Source organism: Schistocerca cancellata, chromosome 5, assembly GCF_023864275.1.
Source record: "Schistocerca cancellata isolate TAMUIC-IGC-003103 chromosome 5, iqSchCanc2.1, whole genome shotgun sequence".
In the NCBI taxonomy this organism is placed as follows: Eukaryota; Metazoa; Arthropoda; class Insecta; order Orthoptera; family Acrididae; genus Schistocerca; species Schistocerca cancellata.
In genome coordinates this window covers 633,369,716-633,381,841 of record NC_064630.1, presented here as the reverse complement: position 1 = coordinate 633,381,841, position 12,126 = coordinate 633,369,716, and the positions used below count along the sequence as shown (strand labels likewise).

The 12,126-nt window shown below is 37.1% G+C and overlaps 1 protein-coding gene across 2 annotated transcripts in view; it reads right to left on the bottom strand.

Annotated features, from left to right (window-relative positions):
• Window positions 1–11,869, bottom strand: part of LOC126187383 (serine/threonine-protein kinase tricornered) — a 645,736-nt gene extending 633,867 nt beyond the window's left edge. Inside the window, exons 1-2 of one of the 2 annotated variants that reach the window (XM_049928434.1) lie at window positions 11,500–11,869; window positions 8,015–8,054 (exon numbers count right to left, since the gene is read on the bottom strand). In XM_049928434.1, coding sequence (XP_049784391.1) covers window positions 8,015–8,016 — 2 coding nt within the window. In that variant the 5' untranslated portion in view covers window positions 8,017–8,054; window positions 11,500–11,869. The remainder of the gene's footprint in view (window positions 1–8,014; window positions 8,055–11,499) is intronic. The other variant, XM_049928433.1, reaches the window with a different exon arrangement.
• Between the last annotated feature and the right edge of the window lie 257 nt (window positions 11,870–12,126).

Sequence of the window (12,126 nt, the reverse complement as noted above, 5' to 3'; positions counted from 1 at the left end):
AAGGCCCCTACTTCATAACATTTCATTTTTGTTTTAAAGGTCTTTGGACTTTCCCCACATACGGCTTGAAATTTGCTGACTTTTTGCTTCATGTCTTTGTCATAATAAAAACTTTTACTACAAACATGTTTAACGTATTTTTTCCTACAGTATTGTTTTTCAACAATTTTTGATCCGGCTTTTCCTCCAAAAGCCATAATTTTCGTTTTATTAAACGGGGCTTTAAAATTTTTATACAAAAATTTAAAAGACTCATGGATTTTTGTAACGTCTTACTTACTTGACTAATTATTTGATCGTCCGCACATTAAAAAAATCTTTCCATGGACTGTTTGAGAACTTAATTCTGGACCTGTTCATCAGAAAGATTGGGTGATAAGCTACGCCTTGTCGAAGCCCTATATTTGCTAATACCCGTTCACTTCTTTATTCCATTGTCTATAACAAAATTAATATTTCTCTTCGGACCCATTAGGTACCCTCATTTTTCATAGCAACTTATTGTCTAAGGTGTTTTGTCGCTGCTCAAGTATATAGAAAACACATCAGATATCGTTATATGTATCCAAACACCAGCCTATCTGTTCGTAGGCACGTGGTTCATGCGGTCATTGGGGCATTACATCAGATGATCACCGGAGACGAACAGGCACAAGATCTCTGGTAAAGTTCTAATATATCACTTCGTCCATATTCACCTCGTTATCTCTGCGAGATGGAAATCGATCGTGTGGCAGAATCAGAACAAAAGCGTTGAATCTGGGAACTTTTTCCGACGATCTCAATCCACAAGAAAATTAATTTAGTAGGCTATTTAAAAATCTGAATGTCATCGCGATCTAGGTTATTAGCGGCGGAGTGTTATCTCAGATGAAGGAAGAATTTTTCTGTGCTCCTGAAATAGCGATCTCGGCATTACGATAAAATTTTTTGGAAAATATCACAATCGGAGCGGACATTTCAACCTCGTACATTGAGCCAGCAGGGCAAAAGATTGAGCTTCGTTTTATATATTGCGAATCTGTCAGAGACGGAAAAGACTTCGGAGTGCAGTTGTACGGAATGGATAGCGTATTGTAAGGTGGTTACAAGATGAACAACAAAAGCATAAGGAGGGTAATGAAATGAAGTCCAATTGAATGTGGCTGTGTCGCGAGAATTAGATTAGGAAATGGGACACTTCAAGTAGTAAATAAGTTTTCTATTTGCGGGAGGATGTAAAATGGAGGAGGAAAGTGGTGTTTAACGTCCCATCGACAACGAACTAATTAGAGACGGAGCGCAAGCACGGATTAGGGCCGGATGGGGAAGGAAGTCGGCCGTGCCCTTTCAAAGGAATCACCCTGGTATTTGCCTGACGCGATTTAGGGAAATCACGGAAAACCTGTACCAGGTTGGCCGGACGCGGGTTTGAACCGTCGTCTTCCCGAATGCGAGTCCAGTGTGCTAACCACTGCACCACCTCACTCGGTGACATAAAATGCGAACAGACAACAGAAAGAAAAGAATTTATAAAAATTAGAAATTTGTTAACATCGAATATAAACTTGGGTGTTAAGAAGTTTTTTCTGAAGGCCTTTGTCTGGAGTGTGGCCATGTACGGAAGTAAAACATGGACGAATTGTGGTTCTATGAAAGAAAGCAAATTACATATGTACATCGGGTAAGTTAAGAGGAGGTACTGAGGAGAAAAGGAATTTATACCACAACATAGAACGTTATATATAAAGGTTGGTAGATAGGACCCATCCTGAAGCATCGAGGAATCATTATGGTACTGAGGGTGGAGGGTTTCTCGCGGTGTTTCCGTATTTTGCCCCTTCTTTGTTATTTTGTTTTTCCACGTTTAGTCTACAAACAGTAATTGTATGACCAGCAAATACATGATGATGGCCAAAAGGTTGAAATTAGCCAATAACAAAAGTAGGCATACTACATGAGTTTACAGCCTCATTGGAGACGCGTCTTCATTTAAGCAGTATTTGATGGCTGTGGTCCCAGGTATGAAGGAAACAAATTACTAACACCACTTTACCACTAAGCAGAACTATTACAAGTTTAACCCTTTCATATGCAATATACGATTCCAGTACCATCCAGCAGGCAGAAATTTGTTGCCTATAGGTGCCCTAAGCAAAAAAGGTATCTGTAAGTCCTGTCCTCAGAAAATAGGTACTCGTCCAACTTCTATGCCTGAGCAAGGAAGTAACGAAGATCTTTCGTAAGAAAACACTAGATAATATGTGAAGTGATTTGGGGATCGCACAGATGGCTTTAAACAGGACCTCTGCAGAGGAACTGACCCACAATCTGTCAACCCTGCAGAAGCACATACAAAGGATAGCTTTCAATGCTTAATCAATACCGCCTGTATGCACCAAACATGTACACATCTCTATCTATCAAAGTAAACTGACATGGAACTTCCTGAGGGATGACAACAGCGTGTTGAGCCCAAATTCAAAGCTGAAACCTGCCTTCTGCTGGAAAAGCTCTTAATGGCTTCGCTATCCAGCCACAGATGATTAATTCATTGCCTAAGTTGATATTTAAGCCTTGAAAATTCCTGTCTTATCAAAGAAGGGAATTTATATGTTGTAACAAATGAAAACTTACATAAGAGCACGACTCAAACCTTTTCAGTGGTTACATATTCATTAACTTTGTCATTCAGAATTTCTGACCAGATTTTCCTGATGTTTCACATTACTGTTCACTCTACATAGCTGATTCAATTAACACAGCAGAGACATTCGATATGCCTGATGAACAACTGATCATTGTATTTTCAGATCTCACTAATCGTTCCTCAATTTCCTGCACTGTGATGAATATAAACCTATGCTGCTTAGCTTAATAAATACAATGATGTCAAATTGTTATAGCCAAGACTAAATATTTTTTTCCCAAAAAGAGAAACTCATTTTGTAACGGAATATCATCAAAATCTATACGTACTCAACATCTAAATCCAATAATCCACCTTTTAAATCTTACAGGGTACTTTTCAGCTTGGAGAACACTGCACTATCATTTCCTGATTTCCAATACTCCATACAATGTATACCCATTAAAAAGACAGCCCCTTTTCAAAATAATCCAATTGTATAAATAGAACACTGATTGTGCCAATGCAACAGTAAGGAAAGTCAGGGCTTACTTTCTCATTGACAGTCCATTTAATAAACTCTAACTCTATCCGTATGTGACAGATTCAGGGAATGGTTATCATAACATTTGTATGGTCCAAAGGGCCACTTTGACTCCAGTAGTCATAGGAAGCATGTAGCATTGAGACAGTTGAATTCCAACTCTGCACCACTGACTGCTGCTAATTACAGCAATTTATCTTTGTTTATTCGTACCGGTTTGCACTCAGGTTACCTGAAGTCATGACGTTCACTCTATTGCGTTTTCTGCTACTGACTTGACAGCTGTCTTTGTTTGCAAACATTACTTTGTTAGTGGCAGTAAGCAGCCTGGTTTGTGTTAAGCTGCGACACAACTGCCAAGTCAGCTCACACCATACTCAGTACCTATTTTTCATCCAATGCCTGTAGAACAGTTTCCTTACGGCAAAATAAAGTGATCTGAAATGGGCATGACAGCAGTTGCCAAACAGGTAAGCCATTTCATCTCTAACAATACTAAATACACAACTTTGGACTTTGTCTGCCTTATGTATTTTGGGCTGCAATATAAGGAATTAAGTCTCTGGTATCCTCCATCAGTAGCCCAATGATCAACTGAAGTTGCTTTCAAAATTTGACTGACTGCAACATACAACTGATTAGGCAGAACTACTACATGTAAAGCCCATATGGTTGTGAGACAATCATTAAGTTCCTTTAAATACATGATGGGAATGCAAAGAACAATGTTTCTGTTAAGATCACATCACATGACCTGTCTGTCATAGCCTACCGAGGATATTCACTCGATTACGCAAGTTTCGAAACTACGGCACCAGTCATTTCAAATAGATAATTAGAATGTGTATGGTACAGTGCATCTAAGAAGACATTAAATATCAAGAAAGTGCCACACAATATAAAAGTTAGGTGCATGTGTACCACACACATCAGTTTATTGTGATCACAACGATTGACTGATGAGCAACTGCAATTCTAACCACAGTAAATATGCCCTTCTAAATACAGGGCATCCTTTGGAGCAAAAATGCTGATACGAAAAATTTCTGCTTTTTACACAACAAATTCCTCACTTGAGGAAAGCAAGTTTTCACAGGATGTAGACTAAATAATTTGAAAGATACACCGTGAAAACTTTTTTCCTCCTCCTGTAAATTATTGTGGAATTATGGTTTGATGTGGGATCTGAAGCTCAGTGCAACTTAACACTTTCCACAGAAACTGTATACTGTCTTGAGTTAAGTTAGATTGGTGCCTGAAAACTAATATAATGAATTAATTGAACTTTCAGAGCTAATGGAATATTAAATTTTTAAACTAATCTGACACTTTTCTGTTCTGTTATATTAATGACAGTTTAACAAGTATCAAAAGAATCTGAACAGAAAAAGTAACTACATTTTGACACCTTTTGAGTAAGTAATGTTTTGCCAGTAATGAAATTTTCGTGTAGTTTGTTCAATGACAAAATGTTGATCAGGCTGGTTAGGCTAGGCTTCTGTCAAAGACACATCCACTGTTTATGACTGCCACGTCCTGATTCAGCACATTCTGAAAATATGAGCTATATAACAATCTATTTTATGGCAACATTGATGATGCTAGGTCTGGACTGTATGCAGAAACATTACAAGTGGCCTGCAGAATTTTTCTAACACACAGCCACTCATTTTTGAACAAAACACATCATATCAGCGAACTGAAACAAGCAACAATGACTAGCATTAACTGCTGGCAGAAACTGTATTATGTTTCATACTTCACAGGCAGCAGAACTTGCAATTGCTGACTCATCATCACACCTGTTGTACACATGACATAGAAATGTTTGACAACAACGAACTCCACTAAGCTCAATACTGTAAACAGAGCAAGTAAGTGGCTCTCCAATAAAAAAACATTCACGAAGTATACGCAAAAATGTATTTTCTTCATACCATCAGATCTGTCAGCTTAAGAACTGCCCTGTTGCAAAATGCAACAGATAATCACAGTGATTAAATTCTTATTCTGTCAATCTGTGCAAAGGAGAATGTTATCTGCTGGTCTTTCCTAATATCAATCAACTACATCTAGTAACAACAACAGTAGAATATAGGGTTTAATTAACTACCCATGCACTATTTTGCATGCACATTAAAGTGGGATGTTTTACATGAGCAGAATTAAGATAAATCAATAAAATCCACATTAAAATTGTGAGTAAATGCCTCCACATATGAAAACACATGCAAATGAACTAACAAATCTTGAGTCATAATATCCTTAATTTATATGCCTTACAGTCTATAACCTAATTTGATGCTATTTTCTCTTTTGATCCTACAAAAGTTATCTAGATTCTATTGAGAAAGCAGCAATACTGCAAAACTGCTACTGTTAATATTGTGAATAGCAAAAAATGTTAATTCACAATACCATATTGATAAAACATGTGTCACAAAATTAAGTCATTATAAAATAAAGGAAACATTCTTTCTTGTTAAACTGCAGCATGCAGTAATGTGCCTCAGTGAGATACAGGCAACAGCGAGCAACGAAAGTGGATTGCTGTACAGCACAGACAAAAAGCAATAAAATATATGCTTGTGAAGAGAGTGGTGCATTTTTGCCTTTACTGCAAATTAGTTGCGATTTCTCAACAAATATAAAACTTCAACCCTACATTTCGCTGAACTTTATTTCTTACTTTAGCAAATAATACAGTGGAGTGTCTAATTTAATGCACAGGGAACTAATTACAAGTTCCCTCATTGAAGCAGCAGGAGCAGAAGAGGTGACGAAGAATATGAGGACTCAGTCACACGAATAAAGAAGAATCACAGACTTTTACATAAAAAACTAAGAGGACAGAATTTATTTATTTATTTCTGGAAAGTGCCATAAATATCTGAGAACAATTTGGCACATAGATAGGAAGAATTAAACTGCTGTGTGCTGTATGTATTCTCCTGCATTGAGTACTATCAGCCAATTCATCTGTAGTGCTCCTGCTCTCAGAACTTCTTTCTCATCTTCATTCATGCCATATTTTTAGTACAACATCTGATCACTATAAGAACATTTAACTTCACACACATATTCTTTCTGCATTTCCAAATAGCACTCTGTGTCAATAAAAACTGTTTTCAACTAACAGATTCCTATTCTTGAAACACGCGATTATGAACCACCAAAAGCTACTGTTTAAATAAGAATCCCCATGAGCCACTATTCACAGTCATAAAACATAATTTGGCAGGCGTACTTCATTACTGCACAAACTGTTTACATAGAAAATTTCTATGATAATAAAAAACATTGTAATTATGTTTTTGTAACCGTGGAATTTCCTATATCGTCATTTAGTCTAATGATGAAATATGCCTGAAGAATGAGCAAAACTGGTAGATAATAAAACGATTCGGAAGGACGACGGTTCAATCCCGCGTCCGGCCATCCTGATTTAGGTTTTCCGTGATTTCCCTAAATTGCTCCAGGCAAATGCCGGGATGGTTCTTTGGAAGGGCACGGCCGACTTCCTTCCTCAATCCTACGAGACCGATAACCTCGCTGTTTGGTCTCTTCCCCCAAACAACCAAATAACAAGTTTTGTTCATTTCAAATACATTCAAGCTACAGTCAACTGTCTGTGTAAAACTTTTCTATACTTTTAAAAAGGTGTATTTTCTCTTGGGACAACAATGTTTCTGTTAGTACTCTGGTGAAACCATGCAGATACATGAATTGCATGTGTAACATACTGTGGCAAATGAAAATTCAGGGCTGGCCAGTAACCAAAAGACAAATCATTTTAAAGTTACTTTTCCATTTCATACTGTCCTTTTGTCTTTCTCTAACAGGTGCTCTATGTATTCTTGTTTACTGACAGTGGAGGCAAACACACAATTCAGACAATTTGATTTCCATGGAATGATGTGTATGACCCAGGCCTACAAAGTCTTCTTCCACATTTAGTAAAATACCAAACTAGCCAAGTAAGACAGGCGACGTCCGTCTCAATTTTAATTAATTCAAAAGGAAACTGTATTTTTGAAGCATTGTCCCATTTTTATATTATGTAACATATTTGCTTTATATATATAAGGAATAAGGTGAGCGAATTGCTCGAGTACCTGGGTAAAAGTTACATATTGGAACCCCCCCCCCCCTTACATTTTGCAGTCTGGCACGGACATAAGCATTAGCCTTTGCTACTGGTCAATTTGTTACTTCAACCAGATTTTCTGCTTTTACATTTGTTGGATTCACCAACTCGCAACCGAATGTCAACTCTCAACTTAACCCAGACCTCGGGCTGCATTACAGACCAACCTGTCACAAAAATAAAGATTGAATGATTTTCTTTTTATTGAGGGTGGGGTGGGGGGGACTGGATGCTCAACACTGAACATTAGGCTATATTTGAATGTGCGTTAAATCTTTCCATACAAAAGTTACACAAATGAAAATTGTTCTATTTCAACAGAAATTGAAAGCGAGGAAACTTTTTTTTTTTTTAGAAAAGTCACACTAAGAGACATACCAAAAAAAAGGGAAAGTCTTTTAACAAATCTAAGTACCCAACAACATGAATATACCTGCTTAAAGCAATAGTATTATTTTTACTCATCAATATTTTATGGCTTCAAGTCAGACCAATTACGCTTGAGAGATTGGTGGGCTTGTGCTGACTGTAGCTCGTAAAAGGAAACTTCACGCCAAAGTCAGAAAAACCACATGCATACTATGAAGCAAGCAGTAAAGCTCCGCCCACTCATGTGGACTTTGCAGTCAAGTTTAGCAGTTATCACTGTTGTCCGTGCGCGCTGCAGCCAGAGACATCTAAATCACTAATATAAATTTTTCACACTTTAGCTTACATAGTTTTATCATGAATCCAGCAATCTGACAGCTGCTACTCTGTAAAAGATGCAAATAAGTGTCTTCATGTGGAAGCATTTAGAGGTAGACTAAGAAGGATGTATATTTTACGAAGTTACACCTTAACGAGTACTGACTACGTGCTGTGGATACCCTCTTTCTGAATAACCGAAGGCTATGAAAAAAAGGAGAGGAAATTAATGCAAAATACAGAGGTCAGAAGACCATTATTACATAAGCAAGATGCATCACATATCATAGTGTACAAACGTTTATATGGTACACAATGTTCTTGAACGAACAAAGAAAAGAAAGATTTTAAAGGGAATAGCAGTTACTCAGTGCTAATGTATGTTCTGAACTAAACATATTTTTCTTTATAATTTTTAATCATATAAAGAAAGAACATGTTACTCACTCTTTCAAGTAAGTAACATGCACTACATGTTTCTTTCCCTCTACTCTTACTTCTTGAAACAAACACAAATGAAGTTTCATGGTTTTGAAAAAGAAAATCTCAGAATTCCAGGCTGATTAAAAAACAGAATGCAGTTTTCAAATAATCACAAACGCCTCAAAATAAAATTTTCTGAACATTACAAGAGTTGTCAGTTTTATTACAGTGAAAACCTGCATGAAATTGATATTGATATACGTACAAAGAAAACTGTATAAAATCATAACAAATGAGAAATGTGAATGCCACTTAAACTGAACAAGGAAAATATGTAAGTGGTAACAAAGTAGTTTCAGTATGCAAAAGTTACACCAAGAATGATCTATGCACGAGATACGTAGCCTACAGCATACTGTCAATTAATAGTTTCTCTATGTTTGAAGAGGTCTGCTGCTCCACAACTGTGTACTGAATTAATGAATATTCAGTTACTCTTAAGTTCTTTATTTTACTCCCTAAGTGGTTTTACACCGAAACCACTTTCTGGTGAAATCTGAAAATTTTACAGTGGTTAAACCAAGTCAAAGAACTTTTTAGCAACTGTAGAGATTATCAATAGCAGCAGTTATCACACACTGAGGAGACAACAGACTAAAAGAAAAGTAACGGAAAGGAAAGTACAGCTTACAGATACCAGTGTTATGTAGGCCTACATGAAGATTACATACACACATGCCAAACTGAAGTCTATTATAGATTTACAAGTAATATAGTAATTACACATGGAAATTTAGCCTGTATCTTCAAAGCTCCCATACAAAACACTACAATGAATCCATAGCTAAATCATGAATTCTTTGTGCTATAAAAAATGTTGAACATGTTGTTAAAATACAGAATCCCTAGAAATAATTTCCCCATCAATATTTAATTACTGAACAGCAAAAACATGGTCTGCAAGCAACTGACTATGTGTCACGTACATAAAGATGATAAAATACTCATAATGGTCTCAAAGTAAAAATGGTAAAGCCATCATCAACCTGAAAGTTGGTTTCAACATCAGAGTGCTTTACTAGGAACAGTGTTACTGGATGTGGAATTCCACTGTCTTTGTTCAATCTCTGAACTTGCGTCCCAGAAAGATGTAGAGGAATGAACATTTTAACGTGGACTCTGAAATTATTGTGCAACTTCGCAGTTTCTACATTGAAACTTCCTGGCAGATTAAAACTGTGTGCCCCACCGAGACTCGAACTCAGGACATTTACCTTGCCCGCGTAAAGCAAAGGTCCCGAGTTCGAGTCTCGGTCGGGCACACAGTTTTAATCTGCCAGGAAGTTTCATATCAGCGCACACTCCGCTGCAGAGTGAAAATCTCATTCTGGAGTTTCTACATTAACAAATTTGCCAAAAATTGACACACGATTAATGAAGATCCAAGGAATGGATGGTATTGAACCCCCAGAGCTTTGGATCCACAATGTACCACATTCTGCAGAGCTATTATGATGATGTTAGACCCTTCCCCCAGCCCCTCTTTTTTTAAATGGTAAACAACCAAGACTGACCTTAAATGTGGAAACCATAAAAACAATGGCTACTGACCAGTAATAACGAAAAAGAAGAAACATAAAAGACAAGGAGGCACATAAAAAACAGGAAAGTTCAATATGTTACAGTGACATAAGAAACAAATAGGCAACACACACACACACACACACACACACACACACACACACACACACACACACTCTCTCTCTCTCTCTCTCTCTCTCTCTCTCTCTCTCTCTTTGAAGGTAGACTAAGAAAGTTCACAGAATTCCTCTTATCATGAAAGGGGCAAACTTGGAAACTTAAAACTGCAGGCTATCAATCTATATATATGGATTAGGCTAATCTGACAGCAGCCTACAACAACCAGTGCATCAAAAATGGTTTTGCTAGTTTATAAGAAGGCTAGCAGTACATCAGAACTGTACATGGGAGCAAAAGTTACTCAGAAATAATAAACAGACATAACAGTACAGATTAAATAATGTACACACAAAGAATTAAGCACATTTGATATCCACTTATGACAACAAAGAATAAATGGCATTAAAACAATGTGAGAAGGGCTGGAAATATCTGTATGGAAACAAAATCAAGGCCGCATGTTTCGCAAATTCGAAGGATAAACAGTCGGTAAATGTTGGTAACATGTGCAATATCTGAAACATCTGGTATGGGTCTTATAAATGTTACTGGGGAACGCATAAAGTTCGTTAGAACATAAATCACTGTACCGTCCATATATTGTCCTTGAGATCACATTAGCAGTTTCATCAGTATTAACACAAGCTAGTAAACTTACGTGATTACGTATAAGGTCTCACAACATGCAATCATAGCAACTGTCAAGGTTCATCTGTTGTGTGACACTGGATGTGTTATTTTACTTTCAGAAACAATTATAACTAGGCTACATCAGAGGATACACAGTAGACCTAAATACTAATTGCTTTGCTGACGTATGTCACCATATAACAGATGCAAACTGTCTTCTTATCAGTGAGTAATAAACTGTAAAACTGTGACAACCGTGTGTGCAAACACCATTCCGCATTCAGGTGCAGTCACCTCTGCAAACTCAATACTTCTGCTACGGGAAAAGAACTATTTTCTTTTAGTTGTTTGATAAGACTCAGCGGCATCCCTTCACAAACACCGCTAAATTACATCTGAAGTACATAACGTCTCAATTGGCCGCTCTTACGCCTCAGATATACCCTGTTAATAATGTGTTGGTGCTGACGTGAGTTGATAACACTCCAAACTGACAGTTCACTTTAAGTTTTTGCAAGTAAATGCACTTCAAAACGGGAGGTTGTGTTTTTAAGCTGATGCAGTACATCGGTTTGACAGTTAATCAAGTAATACTCTTTATCATCTTCGGATATACACACATACGACCACGATAAATTATTACTTGACTCATTTGAGGCTTCGAAGCAACAAATACAGGATCTAATTGGAGCTATTGTCCTAACTACAATACACACAACTTTTCCAGTTTACATAAACATTGCAAAAATAAATATTTACCTTATCCCTTTCGTGTTCCAAGGAAAAAACTGCAGATTTCCTTTCGATTTTCCTCCAGATCGGTCTAAATACACGCTAAACATGCAAAGCACAATCACACAAATATTACACTAACCTCCATCTGACACCCTACTACTACCTTTGAAATTTATATACAAACTACACCAATCCGCCACAGACGCAATATGAACACTTCGTACTTGTTTCCGCTGCCTTACGAGAACATCGAGGCGCATTCCTTTGTTCTATTTTTATCTACTATACTTTGTACAGTCTGAATTTCGGCGTTTATTCAGTCGATGGAACTAAATGGCGGATAAACAGCTGATACAGCTGTTGCGTTACGGAAAGTTCTCAATTAATTTATACAGCTTCTCAAAGAACAAAGCTTTATGCAGAGAATCGACCTTCCTTTTCGCTGTCGCAACTAACGAAAGTGATGTTGTCTGGTTGATTATAGACTTTATTCAAAAGATTTTACATAGCGTACATGTACAGGCAAAGCCACAAAAACTGAAGAAACAGGCAATAACATTTACCTGTACCGAGACTTTGACAGATTTCTTATTCGCGCCTTTGTTGTTTCATATCGAATCTTATTTAGAGCAACTGCATAACGACTGAATA